Consider the following 18,378-nt stretch of genomic DNA (forward strand, 5'->3'; position numbering starts at 1 on the left):
AAAATATTTCTACAAGGTCTTCACCTCTGTTTACAACTGGCACATGGGGGTCGGAGTGGACATCATGTTCCCATCATCACCACCAGGCTCTGTACCAATGTAGGTTAAACCAACAGCCACAGCACAGAGAGCAATAGTCATCCACAGCAAATCATTAAAGCCGATCATCTCGAAAGACGGCCATTAGAACAACTACATGCTACCACTTCAACCTGTACGCAAATGTCTTTTTCATGACAGCTCTTCAGATTCGGAAAGAAAACTCAACAATAGGTACAACTACCCATAATCCCTGATTTCTCGAACCAGTGAATGTTTGCTCAATTAGGGTTTGAGGTTTCAGTAGAAATTCAAAACAGATTATGCGAACGGTTTGTTTTTGATGTGGGTATACCGCAATCTTCCTAATTTCAAAAGCAGTTCTTCTCGCCTCCGAGATAGTCGACTGCAAGGGATCTGTACTGGGAGATGTTTCCAATTTTGACAGAACGTTCTCATTAGTGTCAAAGCCAAGCTTTTTTCTCTTACACTCAGTATGAGAACGATGTATTCTGTAACTCTCTGCGGTATTAGTTTCAGGGAGCTGATTTTCTGGCCATCTTTGTTTGTGATAATATGAAGCAACATTAGCATTTATTGGGATCTTAACACCTTCCTCTTGGAAAAAGCTGGGTTAAAAGGCACACTAAAACACGATAATTGACCCGACTATTTTTTATGTCCATATCCAATTTTTGCATCAGTATCCAGTTTTTACATCAGTTTTTATTTTGTAAGAAAGAAAAGACATTTAAGCATCAAATAACTTAGTGTAACATCCACTAAAACATGGTAATGGATTAGTTTTAGTTTTCTTGAATCAGTCGGAGTGTTTCTTTACTCTACAGAGCCATAACATCTCATGAGCATGCTGACTGACCGTTCCACATAGGAACATAATCATGTTTTAATGTGGACTGGCAACATAGAGGGGCTATTTAAAGCTAATACATTCCCATAAAAATATGCAAAGTTACCGATAAAAACCGATCACACTTATTTTTTTAGAGTTTACAGGCATGTTTTGGGGGATTTTTTAAAATATAATAAACAATGATTTATGTTGCAGAGCATGATTTCCATCCTGATAACATCTTCCTGTATGCAGGGTGCATACTTCAAGATATGCTTAGGGTTAAAAGATGGTGTTACACACATGCTCAGTTGGGGCTACTCTTTCACACACAGTTCTTAACATGGAAAAATAATTAAATTCTGCTGACAGCTTATCACATCAATAACCTTTAACCTTTGTCTACAGCAAAAAGCAGAAGTGATAAACTTCTCCCTTCTGGTGCAATTCCATTAAGATTTGTTCAAATACATGTTCTGGAAGAATTAGTAACTTCCTGCTCAGAGTGATGGCCTTGGAGCGGGGGGAGGAGCAGGACGTCGGGACCAGGATTTCTCCATCTATCGTTCTATTGATGAATATTCTATGACCTTGCGCTAAGATATTCAACTTTTGTACAGTATGCTCTCATGCTAAGATGGTCATCTTTCATCTTGCTCTCACACTAAGAATGTCACCTTTCATCCAGTATGCTCTTACACTAAGATGGTCATCTATCATTCAGTATGCTCTTAGGCTAAGATGGTCATCTCATCCTGTATGCTCTCTCGCCAATGTGGTCATCAATCATCCAGTATGCTCTCACGCTAAGATGGTCATCTATCATCCAGTATGCTCTCACGCTAAGATGGTCATCTTTCATCTTGCTCTCACACTAAGAACGTCACCTTTCATCCAGTATGCTCTCACGCTAAGATGGTCATCTATCATCCAGTATGCTCTCATGCTAAGATGGTCATCTATCATCCAGTATGCTCTCACGCTTAGATGGTCATCTATCATCCAGTATGCTCTCACGCTAAGATGGTCATCTACCATCCAGTATGCTCTCACGCTAAGATGGTCATCTATCATCCAGTATGCTCTCACGCTAAGATGGTCATCTATCATCCAGTATGCTCTCACGCTCAGATGGTCATCTATCATCCAGTATGCTCTTACGCTAAGGTGGTCATCTATCATCCAGTATGCTCTTACGCTAAGACACGTGGACTGCTACCCTGAGAAAGTGATGTCACACAATTGTTTGTTTCTTACTTAACACAACATTCAGCAAGATTTCAACTTTTTCTAACAGTGGCCAGTAGTCAAGCCAGACAATCCAGAGATTAAAATTATGAGCAACGATCCACCCAGTAATCAACCAAATCACCGAGCCTGACCATCCGATCCAGTTCATCGCCTCTTACGAAGACCTTTTCTGACCCAGATCTTCACAGGTCTGATCATTAACTAACTCATTTGGAGTACCATATTCGACGTAATAAGCGCCCAGGGCGCTCTCAAAATTAGAAATAGGGGGCTCTTATTAGAATGTTATTTTAGTGAAAAAAACAGAGTTGAAAGATAAATTTCATGGTTTATGCTGACAGCCTGAAATGTTTATGTACGACAGATATATTTTTCCAGATTTAAATGCCCATAATTATAGGTGCATATAACACACGAGTGCGTATTATACGCGAATAAATAAGTCTTGTGTACATTGATCAATCGGAAGGGGAGCTAATTGGGATTGTTCACTAGCCAATATCTTAGCAAATGTGGACGTGGGCACTTAATAGAGCGGGGCGCTTATTACGTCGAATACGGTAATAAAACTTGTTAACTCACCTGGAGGTCGGAGTACCACCAGAGGGATGCTGATGATGGATCCGGCAACGGCTGACGCCACACAGTGGTATATGCCTTCATTTGATGAGTATTCAAAATTGTTAAAATATAAATTGTCTCCCCTAAACTCCAATCCATTGTGGTCTTCCTGTTTCAAAAGCTTGCTGTTAAACAGCCATTTCACTGTGGCATTTGGAGGTGTCACCTCACAATATATTGTCACTGGGGCATGATGGGATATCACAGAAGTCTTTGGTTCCCTCAGAAATGCCGGCACTGCACCTGGAAAATAAAATCAAACAAATGTTAAATAAAAAGTATACACAATTTAATCATAATGTAATAAGTATAGCATTTGTTTTATTTATCTCCTCGTCTTGATGCTATCTTTATACAGTGAAACCCTCTTTACACAGTAAAACCCTCTTTATACAGTGAAACCCTCTTTGCACAGTGAAACCCTTTTTACACAGTAAAACCCTCTTTAGTGAAACTCTCTTTACACAGTGAAACCCTCTTTACACAGTGAAACCTCTTTATACAGTGAAACCCTCTTTATACAGTGAAACCTCTATACAGTGAAACCCTCTTTACACAGTGAAACCTCTTTATACACTGAAACCCTCTTTATACAGTGAAACAATCTTTACACAGTGAAACCCTCCTTATACACTGAAACCCTCTTAATACACTGAAAATCTATTTATCTCACACTAATGTTTCAAGTGAAATCATCCCGACTAACAAATTTCCAGTTTCACAATCCAGACTTTTTAAAATCCTCGTTGACAGGTTGTTAGATGAACTTTTTATGGATATAGAATCAACCTGTTCTGAAAACCAGTTTAGAAAGAAATAACCTATCCCTCAACCTTTTCATTCCTGCTATTCCTGCCAGCTAGCGACAGTTGAAGAAACTGTCCCCCGTAACTGTCCCTAGAGGTGGTCAAGTTAACAACATGTACTAATACAGTCAAGTCTCGTTAATCCGACACTTGTTAATCTGACAATCAGCTTTATCCGACACTAATGATGGGAACCAACTAAATCAGTGCTATTTAGACCCATTAATCCCACAGTCTTGCACTCCGACTGCGACTCACCTAATTTGCAACAAATTACCGAAATCACTCATTAATCAGTCATGTTATCTGACACAGTGACCAGCGTACTCTGTGGTCATCTGCCCGTGAGTACACAGCCCGTGTTTTGATGCGAGACAAGTCGGCTGGTAGCTGCATATTACAACGGCTGCAGTGATAAACTTCCTTAACAATAAACAATTATTGTTTTAAATTTACCCTTAGAGGTTGCATGAAAAATAAAAAAATTCCGTTAACAATGTAACATAACCTTAGAAATATTTCTTTTTTCATTTTTCCATTACATGTTTATATTGTTATCTATCATGTAGTTTTTCATGATTTTTTATCACAAACATTGATACTACTTAATTTCGTGCATCCCACACTCATTAATCCGATCATATGCAACCATCCTTGTCAGATTAACGGGACTTGACTGCACTTTAAGGATTTCCAATTCTTACAGTTGCTTATGGAAAGCCAACACTCAAGACGACAAAAGCATAAAAATAACAATAAAAAAGCTGTAGTTTATTCTATTTCAATAATATTACATTTTTTTATTTTTTAAAAAACTGTTTAATAGTTTCTGAAATCTGTGAAATGTGTGAACACAAAACTTAACTTTTTTTACGACAAAACCTTAAAACAAGAACGAAACATGCCATCAGCAAGTGTAGAAGTCCACACGGTCAACAAGCACATTGAGACCCATTTCTCAATTTCTGTGTTTGACTGACAGATGATACAACAACATGAAATACAAGATTTTGACCACAAATACACGAAGCAGCTGATTGGTCAGATGTGACGAGCCAGCGACCTATTTGAAGCAGGGAGACCAGTCCCATGATTTCCACAACCTGAACTAACTCCATGGTATTTACCAGGCAATGGCTTCATGACAGGACAAACAAGGAATCCAATGAGCTGAACTGTCGGGGACCTTTCAGAAAGACACAGTGCTCCCTTTTTCTCAATATCCTCTTGCTTTTCCAACTGTGAAAGTAGGCACAGGTCACTAGTCATTCATACTGCTTGCTAGCATACCCAAGCATTCAGCTTGTGCAAAATCCCAACCATTTCCCCTAATAGTCTGTGGGCCTTGTCAAAAATGGGGAATTCTTAAAAGATTCAGTCAAGCAGTCTTCTACGTTATTACTTCAGGCTGACAACCTCACAAAAGCCGCCCATGTTAAAACTGGCCGACACAATGGCCGATTTCGGGGCAGTTCTTCACCATTCATTCCCTCCCTTCCCCCTTCAAGATGCAAACATGGGCGCACAGAAAACCTACGATTTACTCATTCGCATATTCCACCAGTGAACCGTGCTCAGGCCAGAGAAAATCACCAGTCTGGTTGTCACAACCCCCAATTTCCAAAACAGTAACGTCCTATCGGAAATAATAAGGACAAATCAAGGGGGATAATTTGCCACGGGGATGATTGCCTCTCCCAAGAATTGTAGTGCTAATTGGAGACTTGTCCTGCCGTACAATCGTGCCAAGTCACGTGAAAACCCTGTTGGCTCGATTCTATATCACCTTCACCTCAAAGCTCTTCGCATTATAGGTTCACACAATTAAAAAAGATTTTCACTCAACTGATGCGTAAACGTGAATTTCCGTATTTTGAAACCCCTTTCAGACAAACCGTTTTACAAAAAAAGTCGACTCAGCCTTCCGTGTGGTCTATATTGTAACCATAGCAACCAGTAGGCCCATCTTAACAAATGGTGTAATTCTCGGCTCGTGTGCTCGCTTCTGTGGAGGATATTCCCCAATGGAGGACTCGCACAGCCACCTTCTCCTCGTCCATGGACACAATAAGCGAGTAGAGGGATTTCGAGTTCTTTTGTCGCCAGTGAATTCCCCTTGACTTTTGACAATCCAAAAACATTTCAAAAGCTCAGCGGGAATGCTCGTACCAAGAACACAGTTACTATGGACTAACTCAGAGAGCATTATCAGTTTCAGTGTAGACAAACCAGTGAAGTCTTTTGCTTCACGTCTTCAATTACAGCAGCTAACAACAGCCTATTGTGTAGGAAAACTTAGCAATATGATAAAGTCCCCTCTTCGTTGTCTCATCACCATTCAAACATTCTCCAAATTTGACTCATTATCTCGACTCAGTGGTTTGAAAACCTGAGGTATTAATAATGAAGGCCCTTTCTTCGTCTGTGAGAAAAACGAAAGTTTCGGGAGAGGAGGCAGCACGTGCGCTCCCTGACTCATACCAAGCCAAGGCCATGTGTATAATAATCCGTAAATTTTTAAGATACCCATGTTGAAATTTCCAAAATCAAACTGATATACAAGATACAGATGGAGAACATCTTCTAGAATCATCCAAAACAAATGAAAGCAAATATATTACACTCTTTCAGATACAGAAGAACACTAAAACCTTATCAACAAATAAAGCGACAAAACCCTTTCCATATCCAATAGAAATCTCAGCATGAAGCAGAGACGATTGTATGATTCCGACTATGCTATGAGCATGTGTATATGAATCACTATCAAATAGTATAATGATACCAGGTGTTCGCGAAAAGGTGAGCGAATCCTGTCCCACCTGTTGCATCCCTCAAGCAATATAAATTTTTAAAACACTGATGTACCTGCACCAAAGCCTTGCCTTGAAAGACTAAAGAATACGTAAATCTTAATCGATACTCCAGTTTCTGAATGAAACTTAAAGATATTTTGACTTTGACTCTTGAGTGTTTCATGGGTGGACGGACGAGTGAGTGGATGGGAGGGATTTGGTACATTTACCACCTTGCTGAAACCCACAAGCATAGGTATGGTGCTACCAAACCAAAAAACATTAAGATGAATCTGGGATTCAAACTCTCTCCTGAGGGACATAACACTGCCAGTTATTTGTGGCACCCCAGTCAACTGGACCACGCGTCCCTCCCAGGTATTGCATAATAGGTCTTCAGAAACCCATACTTGCCGTAAAAGGCGACTATGCTTGTCGTAAAAGGCGACTAAAGGGATTGGGTGGTCAGGCTCGCTGACTTGGTTGATGCATGTCAACGATCCCAATTGCGTGGATCGATGTTCATGATATTAATCACTGGATTGTCTGGTCAAGACTCGATTATGTACAGACTGCCGTCATATAGCTGGAATATTGCTGAGTGCGGCGTTAAACAACAAACCAACCAACCAAACCAAGCATAATGCAGCATCAGCATCACTGAGGCAATTCTCTGATAAATCAGTGAAATGATAAAATCAAACAGGCCCCAAGGACTCAGAATAGACAATTAGTTGGACGTCAACATTTTTATCTGAAAATGGGAGCTGCCAGGGTCACTTTAGTTTCCATTTTCCCAAACCAAACCCTTTCATGTGAAGGTGTGAAGTGCGATATGAACTCCAACATTTTCATTTTTTTTAAATGAAAAGACTGGAATAATCAGCTAGTGTTTTAAAGGGTTAAAAGCCACTTTTCAACAACTGCACTGGTGTCTCGGATGTGATGGTGGTGCACTAGAAGGAGGAATTCTCCAGATAGCTCGGCAGCCATTAACTCAATGATTGTATAATGAATATGGGCGATTTATGAGGAGTTCCTGTCACATAAAGCAGAGGATTGTGGGAAGGCACAAAGAAGCTGTGGTATCCATCACTCTGGGCTGCCACAGCTTTGATGTTGCAGCAGCAACTGGCTCTTTAACTTCAAACCTGGAGAGTCTAAAACACCACCCTGACAGTGTATTGGGAGATGCGATCACTTACTAGGGAAATTAACACAGTCGCCATCACAAATATTACACAATGTGTGCATGCTAGTACGAACATGGATAAACTTCAGACACCTCAGAAAGTGTCTCCTCTACCCTGTGGGAAACCACAAATTGGTACCTTTCCAAAGGGGGATCGATGCATCTTGAAATCAAACAGACCCTTTGCTCATTTTTGGATTTGTGCTTCATGTTTGTTTGTTTGTATAACACAGCACTCGGCAATATTCCACTTACATGACTGTGATAGACATCATGAGCATCGATCTACCCTATTGGGATACGATGACATGCATCAACCAACTCAGTGAGTCTGACCACCCGATCCCATTAGTCGCCTCTTACGTGGGTTGCTGAAAACCAATTTTACGCCGATCTTCATGGAGGTAGACCAGCATGGGTTGCTGAAGACCAATTCTATCCCGGATCTTCACGGGTGTGATTTACGTAACTCAAAAGTCTGGTTACTAGCGGACTAGTTGCCATGTTCAGACATTATTGTTTACCCATAATGCATCTTGTGTTCATGTTGATGCCTAAAGCAGTTAATCATTTTCACATTTCGCACATTTCCGATCCATACATGAAATGTCGTTGGTAGAGCTGAAAATATTATATGCAAATCTGCAGATATTGTTTGTTGTGGTTTTGTGTGACTAAACCTCTCTCCATGAAGAAATGCATACAGGCATGTTTGTCTTCTGTTGTGAGCCTCAATATTTGGTGCGCATCATATGTTTAACTCATTCAATGATAACACATTTAATGTGATTAAAACAACAGCGGAGGTCACGCTGACCGATCTCTTACACTCACTGCACTTAGTCCCAAAGAACAACAAACCCTGTTAAAAACAACATTAGCTTAACATTGAGACACCCAAGTTTTGTGATGGCCAAATAAGTGTTTTTGATAAGCCTGATCATGATAACAGCTTCGGTAAAGGGGAAGGGATTTTTAAAAAGAATTGTAACGCTTTTGAATATATGAACTCCACACAAATCCCATTAGTGTAGAAAACTGACAGTATAATTTAGTGAAGACATGTGGTATATAGATGTGTTTGGGTGAACAGCTCTTGCGTCTGAAAACAGGTACCCAAACGTAACAGGTCACATGAACATCAAGAACGACCTTTTCAAGTGGATTTTCAAATCTTATCTGTGGTGCAAAAACCTTATTTCAATACTAGAGCGATTTTGTTTTCAAAGTTCCCTATTTCTTGACACCAACCATCTATCTGGTGTTTCTGAACATGAAAACGATTGCTCCAACACACCCAATGACTCCATTATCTCGCTGCTCTACAAACATCCTGCGAGGGAGCCATGGGCTTGGACAGATGATTTTCGCATCAATAGTTGGAATATGATACAAAAAATGTCAGTCTGCATATTACTAGAATCATTTTTTCCTCATCAAGAGAACATGTTAGAGTGTTTTTTGGTTCTCAGACGGTTTAAAGTTTTATGATAATTTTCTCCTTTAGCTGCTAAATGTAACAAGTTACGAAACATTTTTCCAGGCTAAAATCACGTTTTTAATGACAAAGATAGAGGCACACAGAAGAGGGCGCTTTGGATTGCCATGTATTTGTTTAATGTTTTGCACCGAAAGATGAAAAGATCCTTAGATGTATCAAATCCTTTCATCATCATCATCATCATCATCATCATCATCATCATCATCATCATTCAACTCTTGTTATGATCCTATAAAACATTGAAGGTCAATAGGTCAACACTGTGTGCGAGTGAGTGAATGTTCACTATCAGAGTGTCGCGTACATTGTCAAGTCTGGGTCAGGCAAACCGGTGACTCCTAGCATGAGCACCAACAACACCATCCTGACATACAACACACATTCAGCCAGCTCACACACTGAACCCATCCTCCAGAGCTATAGACAATCTTTTGGTTATTTGGGTATTTTACCTAGGGATTTGATTTTGATTGGGTATCTGCAGGTTTTAGGGGGTATTAAAATCTTTTTACCCACCTGTTTCTTGACATTTGGGTATTTAACTTAAAACCTGTTTCGTAACATTCCCTGTAAATTATTTATAAGTATGTGAATAGTCGCCTGCTTGCAACTCCTCCGAAAACCATATTTGTTTGCAAAATCTAGCATTGTAAGAAAGGCTGTATTGTTTTAACTACCAATCAGTGACTAATTGAAATATAGAATGTATCAATGTTTGTCGCAGAAGCTTTTCCAAATGAAACTGTCGGTAAGCGAATTTTGCGATCGGATGATACACAATCATTTTATCTAACAGTTGTAATATACGGAATTGTTTTATCTAATAGTTATGATATACGCATTAGTTTTATTTCAATAGCGTATTTATAGTTTTTATTGCGTATTTGATATGATAGGATTTGCAGGGGTAGAAACTAACATATTTAGTCCCCAAGTCCTTAAAATGATAACATACAGCAAAACCCTTACAAATGGCAAATTTCTACTATTCCTTATGATACCTTAACTATTGGCCAGTTTGGCAAGGACTACAGGACTAGTGCCAATTTCTAACGCAGATTTGATTTATCTGTGTACACTGGTGTATTTCAGTTGATTTAATGCATATTTTACACAAATATGCAGCTTATCTCGTGCTCTGAATCCTCATCCAGAAGACAGTACAAGACAATGGTGTACTGGGATCCAAGTCTGCCACGGACGCCCTCCCCTATCTGGCCTTTCCACCATGTAACCACCCGGTCCTCTAATGCCAGGTTACAACTGTACCCCAGTAACCTATGCTTTACGCCATGTAACCACCCGGTCCTCTAATGCCAGGTTACAACCGTACCCCAGTATCCTATGCTTTACACCATGTAACCACCCGGTCCTCTAATGCCAGGTTACAACCGTACCCCAGTAACCTATGCTTTACACCATGTAACCACCCGGTCCTCTAATGCCAGGTTACAACCGTACCCCAGTAACCTATGCTTTACACCATGTAACCACCCGGTCCTCTAATGCCAGGTTACAACTGTACCCCAGTAACCTATGCTTTACACCATGTAACCACCCGGTCCTCTAATGCCAGGTTACAACTGTACCCCAGTAACCTATGCTTTACACCATGTAACCACCCGGTCCTCTAATGCCAGGTTACAACTGTACCCCAGTAACCTATGCTTTACACCATGTAACCACCCGGTCCTCTAATGCCAGGTTACAACTGTACCCCAGTAACCTATGCTTTACACCATGTAACCACCCGGTCCTCTAATGCCAGGTTACAACTGTACCCCAGTAACCTATGCTTTACACCATGTAACCACCCGGTCCTCTAATGCCAGGTTACAACTGTACCCCAGTAACCTATGCTTTACACCATGTAACCACCCGGTCCTCTAATGCCAGGTTACAACCGTACCCCAGTAACCTATGCTTTACACCATGTAACCACCCGGTCCTCTAATGCCAGGTTACAACTGTACCCCAGTAACCTATGCTTTACACCATGTAACTACCCGGTCCTCTAATGCCAGGTTACAACTGTACCCCAGTAACCTATGCTTTACACCATGTAACCACCCGGTCCTCTAATGCCAGGTAACAACCGTACCCCAGTATCCTATGCTTTACACCATGTAACCACCCGGTCCTCTAATGCCAGGTTACAACTGTACCCCAGTAGCCTATGCTTTACACCATGTAACCACCCGGTCCTCTAATGCCAGGTAACAACCGTACCCCAGTATCCTATGCTTGACACCATGTAACCACCCGGTCCTCTAATGCCAGGTTACAACTGTACCCCAGTATCCTATGCTTTACACCATGTAACCACCCGGTCCTCTAATGCCAGGTAACAACCGTACCCCAGTAACCTATGCTTTACACCATGTAACCACCCGGTCCTCTAATGCCAGGTTACAACTGTACCCCAGTAACCTATGCTTTACACCATGTAACCACCCGGTCCTCTAATGCCAGGTTACAACTGTACCCCAGTATCCTATGCTTTACACCATGTAACCACCCGGTCCTCTAATGCCAGGTAACAACTGTACCCCAGTATCCTATGCTTTACACCATGTAACCACCCGGTCCTCTAATGCCAGGTTACAACTGTACCCCAGTAACCTATGCTTTACACCATGTAACCACCCGGTCCTCTAATGCCAGGTTACAACTGTACCCCAGTATCCTATGCTTTACACCATGTAACCACCCGGTCCTCTAAAGCCAGGTTACAACTGTACCCCAGTAACCTATGCTTTACGCCATGTAACTACCCGGTCCTCTAATGCCAGGTTACAACTGTACCCCAGTTACCTATGCTTTACACCATGTAACCACCCGGTCCTCTAATGCCAGGTTACAACTGTACCCCAGTAACCTATGCTTTACGCCATGTAACCACCCGGTCCTCTATTGCCAGGTTACAACTGTACCCCAGTAACCTATGCTTTACACCATGTAACCACCCGGTCCTCTAAAGCCAGGTTACAACTGTACCCCAGTAACCTATGCTTTACGCCATGTAACTACCCGGTCCTCTAATGCCAGGTTACAACTGTACCCCAGTAACCTATGCTTTACACCATGTAACCACCCGGTCCTCTAATGCCAGGTTACAACTGTACCCCAGTAACCTATGCTTTACACCATGTAACCACCCGGTCCTCTAATGCCAGGTTACAACTGTACCGCAGTAACCTATGCTTTACACCATGTAACCACCCGGTCCTCTAATGCCAGGTTACAACTGTACCCCAGTAACCTATGCTTTACACCATGTAACCACCCGGTCCTCTAATGCCAGGTTACAACCGTACCCCAGTATCCTATGCTTTACACCATGTAACCACCCGGTCCTCTAAAGCGAGGTTACAACTGTACCCCAGTAACCTATGCTTTACGCCATGTAACTACCCGGTCCTCTAATGCCAGGTTACAACTGTACCCCAGTAACCTATGCTTTACGCCATGTAACCACCCGGTCCTCTAATGCCAGGTTACAACTGTACCCCAGTAACCTATGCTTTACACCATGTAACCACCCGGTCCTCTAATGCCAGGTTACAACTGTACCCCAGTAACCTATGCTTTACACCATGTAACCACCCGGTCCTCTAATGCCAGGTTACAACTGTACCCCAGTAACCTATGCTTTACACCATGTAACCACCCGGTCCTCTAATGCCAGGTTACAACCGTACCCCAGTATCCTATGCTTTACACCATGTAACCACCCGGTCCTCTAAAGCCAGGTTACAACTGTACCCCAGTAACCTATGCTTTACGCCATGTAACTACCCGGTCCTCTAATGCCAGGTTACAACTGTACCCCAGTAACCTATGCTTTACACCATGTAACCACCCGGTCCTCTAATGCCAGGTTACAACTGTACCCCAGTAACCTATGCTTTACGCCATGTAACCACCCGGTCCTCTATTGCCAGGTTACAACTGTACCCCAGTAACCTATGCTTTACACCATGTAACCACCCGGTCCTCTAATGCCAGGTTACAACTGTACCCCAGTAACCTATGCTTTACACCATGTAACCACCCGGTCCTCTAATGCCAGGTTACAACTGTACCCCAGTAACCTATGCTTTACGCCATGTAACCACCCGGTCCTCTGATGCCAGGTTACAACTGTACCCCAGTAACCTATGCTTGTTGTAAGAGTCACTCAAAATGCTTATCAAAACCATTTAATTCAAGTGCGGAATGCAGTAAACGATAAAACGCCTCTCTTTTTATCAAAGTTTCAAAATCGCAAACAATCTCCAACTGTTTCCATTCTCACAGTCTCTTTACACAAGAGGTTAGCTCGCTAACTAACCCCCACTAACACAACGCTGGCTAATTTCTCCGACACATCGCTAACTGAAATATATCCCTTTTCTAATTGCTATAGACAACAGAGGTTCCACAAGCACACACGGCACAGGCAACAGACTCTCTGTGACATGTGAAATGAACATGCATGGCTGTGAAACTTACATATCACGTGCCTTCCGACTTGATGCAAGAACTCATGCTTTCAAACTTGGCTTTCAGAAAACAAAAAAAAGGTTATGCAACTATTTACTCTTGTAATTAAGCCGACGGTCTGGGGGCGGAGATCGATGGTGTTTGGTTTTCCCAGGTTTGTGAAAACACTTTGTGGCAATGTGAAGAACTTCACTGTCATGATATTTGGCCTCCGTTCCTACCATACACTGTTTAGTCTACTTGACCTGGGGCGGTCGGGTAGCCTAGTGGTTGAAGCGTTAGCTCGTCACGCCGAAGATCCGGGTTCGATTCCCGACATGGGTACAATGTGTGAAGCCCATTTCTTGTGTCCCCCGCCATGATATTGCTGGAATATTGCTAAAAGTGGCGTAAAACCTCACTCACTCACTCACTACTTAACATGAAATTACATACAATTTGAGCCAATGAGTTTTAAAGGGTGAGAGCAAAAGATTATTTACATTATTCTATTTGTTAATAATCTGTAAATCACTTCCTTACTATATTTTACAGTTTCTTTTCATTTGCCATTTTTCAAGTTAAAAAAATTACTTTCGCTTTATCTAATGTTTTTCATATAAATCTAACCTTGCCACTTAAATTTGTGTCTATGACAAAACTTCTAATTATCATAATCATCTGGCAGGCTTAGGAGTGAGTGAGTGTGGTTTTACGCCGCTTTTAGCAATATCACGGCAGGGGACACTAGAAATGGGCTTCACACATTGTTCTGGAATCGAACCCCGGTCTTCGGCATGACGGCTTACTTCCCATGGGCACGCCATACACCTATGATTGTGGGTTCGAATCCCAGTTCACCCCAATTATGCTTCTAGGTGTGTCAGCACCATACCCGTGCTCGTGGGTTTCACAATCGGGCTTTATCCCACATTAAGCTGACATGCCATGATATAACTGGAATATTGTTCAAAGCGGTGTAAAACCCAACTCACTCATTCATACACCACAATGTTATAAATATATATCATGATCTTATTACCTGTGCCACAGAATTCTTGTAATATTTCTTTTCTATCCCAAGTGGGCTTTGTACAATAAATTTTCATTTCTTCTTAAATGCAAATTAAATATGATGAATCCTGATGAAAATCTATATAAAATTGAATTAAAAATATTTCTGAGGTTTCATTTCCTTCCTCAGATTAAAATGGCTTGTTGTTCCTACCCCTCATCGGGGCCAACCACAGCCCTATAACCCTGTCTTAATCCTCCAGCCTGTCTTTGAAACTCCTTGGGACCCATTGGCTCCAGCCTGCTTGATGAAAACCCAAACATGTCTCTGACCCCTGACCTGATGGTTGACCTATAACCCACACAGCATTTTATCAGAAAAATAAGTAGGTTGGGATGCATCAAAAAGTGTGACTGCAGAAACCGGATCATGTGCGGAAACCGGATCATGTGTGAACCTGATAATGATGCTAAGTAGAGACCTTACAAAGCAGGGCTGATGTCCTGATATGTTTACCTGCATGATTACATTTTAAAAACTTGTGAGAAACAAGTCTGGAAGAACATCCCCAGCTGAAAACTTGATTTTCAGGAACCAATTTTAATAGTGAAGAAAAACTAGGGGTTATCAGTCCTATATATAATTCAGTAATTCTGTTACACTCATATTTTTGTAGTAAAAAGGTACGTAACCTTTCAATAGATTGTCATGACTAGTGTCTGAGACAGTTGATATATTCTTAAATAAGAACAAATCTATCTGCCTAACTGGTGTTTGCAGCACATTAATGCAAGCAAACATAATTTCTTTCTTGTCGGTTGTTTAACTCTGCACTCAGCAATATTCCAGCTATATGACGGCGGTCTGTAAATAATCGAGTCTGGACCAGACAATCCAGTGATTGATATCATGAGCATCGATTCACTCATTTGGGATACAATGACATGCATCCTGTTAGTCACCTCTAATGACAAGCATGGGCTGCTGAGGACCTATTCTAACCAAGATCTTCATGGGGGACAAGCATGGGTTGCTGAAGACCTTTTCTAACCAAGATCTTCATGGGGGACAAGCATGGGTTGCTGAAGACCTATTCTATCCCGGATCTTCACGGGTCGAATATGGTGCTGACAAACCAAGGATCTGGGGTTCAAACCCCCATCAGCTGATCCATGGCAATCAAATAACTGTGCTCAGTCATCAAACACACTTCTTAAGCTTTCTTAACCCTGTTCTGTACATACTATAAAAAACAAATAACTTCAAATAGCATTCCATTTTTTTCAGCGTTCACTTTGATATCTCAAATTACAAATAATTCTCTTCATAAGTGACAAAACTAAAATTTCAATTGAAAATTTTAATTTCAAAGAATTTAATTTCTTCCATCCGCTATTAGTTGTGCATGGCTTGTGTTTCGTTTTAGATTCGGATGAACTGTTATCTTAACACTTCCAGTCCAACAAGTATTTCCAAACATAAATAGTTGCTCATTGAGTTATTTTCTAATCTAGCAATCTAATGACTTCCTTCTTTAAATCGGCCCAGTTTGTCATCTGGAAAATCAGCTTTGGGAAGTTTCAAACAGGAAACATGCATGACGGTCTGGAGAGTCGAGATCATAGAAGTTAACTTCAAGAAAATAAAGCTCATTTTAGGATATCAGCAGATCTTTATTATATCATATCCATAAATCCATCAGTGGCTTATTATTCCCCAAATACTTTTTCATTGATGATTAATAAATTCACTGTGTAGATATGTTCAAGTTTCAAGAGTTGTCTCCCTGCTCTGACTTACAATAACATTGATCTGTTAATGGACTTTGTGACAAGTATAATAATTAGTCGCTTGTCTGACTTTGCATAGACCATTTTCGAGTGTTTCTCGACTTCAACAAACCATATCCATGAAAAGCTGTATTTTTTTCATGAAATTGACAAAACCCAAAACTAAAAATGTTTGTCAGCGTTTTGTAGTTAAAACTATTTCATCTTTTGAAATTCAACAAAACAAACACTTTCAAGGGCAGCAAAGAAAATTTGAAACTTTGCCGAGTAAATCAAACCACAGACAGTCACCATGGCGACTAGTCTTGGCACATTAAACCATAAGACTATCAACAAACATCCTCATTAATATTTATAAATAAACGTTTTGGATCAGTTCATGAGATCTAAGACTCCATCTACACGTTTACTCAGATGTATAGATTCTACAGGCCAGACAGAGAACGAGGCCTTTATGACAGGTGTTGTCACAAATGTTTTGCGGGGAGCACAACTTTCAAACCCATCTTGCCAACCAGGCAAACATCAAATGTCTGCTTTGGAGGAATGCTGATGATAATTTTCAACTTCACTGAACATGGTTCAAAAGAAGAACGTCTGTTTTGGAATCGACTTGGAAATAAATGAGCGACTGCCACAACCTCAGATATGGAGGCTTTGATACACTGTGAATGCTGCACAGAGACCAGAGTGAGAACCTTCTCAGTCCTCGTACAGATATTAAATATTCACACCTCCAGTTCCGATCTTTTTTTTCTTTGGGGACAAGTACAGTTCAACATCTTGGCCAGGTTTGAAGAGTGAGGAAATTCAGTCATTTTTCAGTTCAATTTTAGATTTAAACAAGGGAATCTGAGAATGAAACCTAGGACTAGGCTGGATTTGTCAACTCCCTATCCACCTACTTACTTCCAATGTTCAACATCATGCATAATGATCCACAAATCTCAGGACCGTGACGATCCAGGGTAAAACTGGTCTTCAGCATAAGAGGCGACAGACGGGATCGGGTGGTCAGGCTCGCTGACTTGGTGGATGCATATCATCTGTTCCATTTGATCAATGCTCATGATGTCAATCACTGGACTTTCTGGGTCTGCCATCATACAGCTGGAATAGCTGAGTGCGTTGTTGAACAACAAATAATCAAATCGAATCGCGAATACAGATTAAATCTGTCCTTCAGTTGTGAAATATCTCCACATTTAAAAACCCAGAGAACGACAGAGGATGTCTTAATATCCTTCCAAGTTGCCATTCCTTCAGTGATCACAAAACTAATGATGCAAACATCAAACGAAACCCCTCATGAAGTCATTTCATTATCCGAAACCTGCAACGAGATTCATTGCGTGTAAACTTCCCTAATTTGAAATGTCAAGTTGCAAGGTAAGGCAGAAGACATGTGCAATAAAATGTCTCTCATAACTCTGATTTTTAAGAGATTGCAATGCCATCATAAGAAAAGCAAACAGCTTTCTAGTGATGTTCATGAATACTGTTAGTTAATAGTCCCATTCCCCAGATATTAGACTTGCACAAGTCTCTAAGGCAAACATTATTAGTCTTAATCGTAATTTCTAGATAATATAAATAATAAGAACAAGTTGTCCCTATAAGAGACTGGTGTACTTGTATTGTCCACTTATCTAGACTTGCCTATTGTAAAGACAGAATTACTTTGCACCCATGGACTTATCATTCAGTACAGACTTAGAGCAAGGCTACCCAAATATCAACACTACAGTTTGTGACTTACAGCAAAAGCTCAATATTTTAGCCTCCAGTTAAAAGTCGCCAGCTTCCTTGGCAAGCTGCATACTCTTCATCAGAGATGAATATCAAGAAATGTTTACTTTGAAAACATCCTCAGCACCTAAAACTGGCAATAAAACACCGTGGCCCTGGGTTTCCAGCCTCTCTTTGGAGTGTGGGGCACGACATGTTCAAATTTTAACACAATCAAAAGATCTATCATTTTCTCGGAAATAAGACTTTATTTATTTAGAATTGTTTGACTTGAAAGCTGATTCTATAATGGTGGACTGATG

The 18,378-nt window shown here is 40.9% G+C and overlaps 1 protein-coding gene across 3 annotated transcripts in view; it reads right to left on the bottom strand.

Moving 5' to 3' along the window:
* Positions 1-18,378, bottom strand: part of LOC124122871 (cell adhesion molecule-related/down-regulated by oncogenes-like) — a 346,871-nt gene that overhangs the window by 36,783 nt on the left and 291,710 nt on the right. For all 3 annotated transcript variants that reach the window (XM_048390129.1, XM_048390127.1, XM_048390128.1), the window contains one exon: positions 2,726-3,007. In XM_048390129.1, the coding sequence (XP_048246086.1) occupies positions 2,726-3,007 (282 nt within the window). The remainder of the gene's footprint in view (positions 1-2,725; positions 3,008-18,378) is intronic.

The sequence above is a fragment of the Haliotis rufescens genome, unplaced genomic scaffold (genome assembly GCF_023055435.1).
Source record: "Haliotis rufescens isolate VD_foot unplaced genomic scaffold, xgHalRufe1.0.p SCAF_84, whole genome shotgun sequence".
NCBI lineage: Eukaryota > Metazoa > Mollusca > Gastropoda > Lepetellida > Haliotidae > Haliotis > Haliotis rufescens.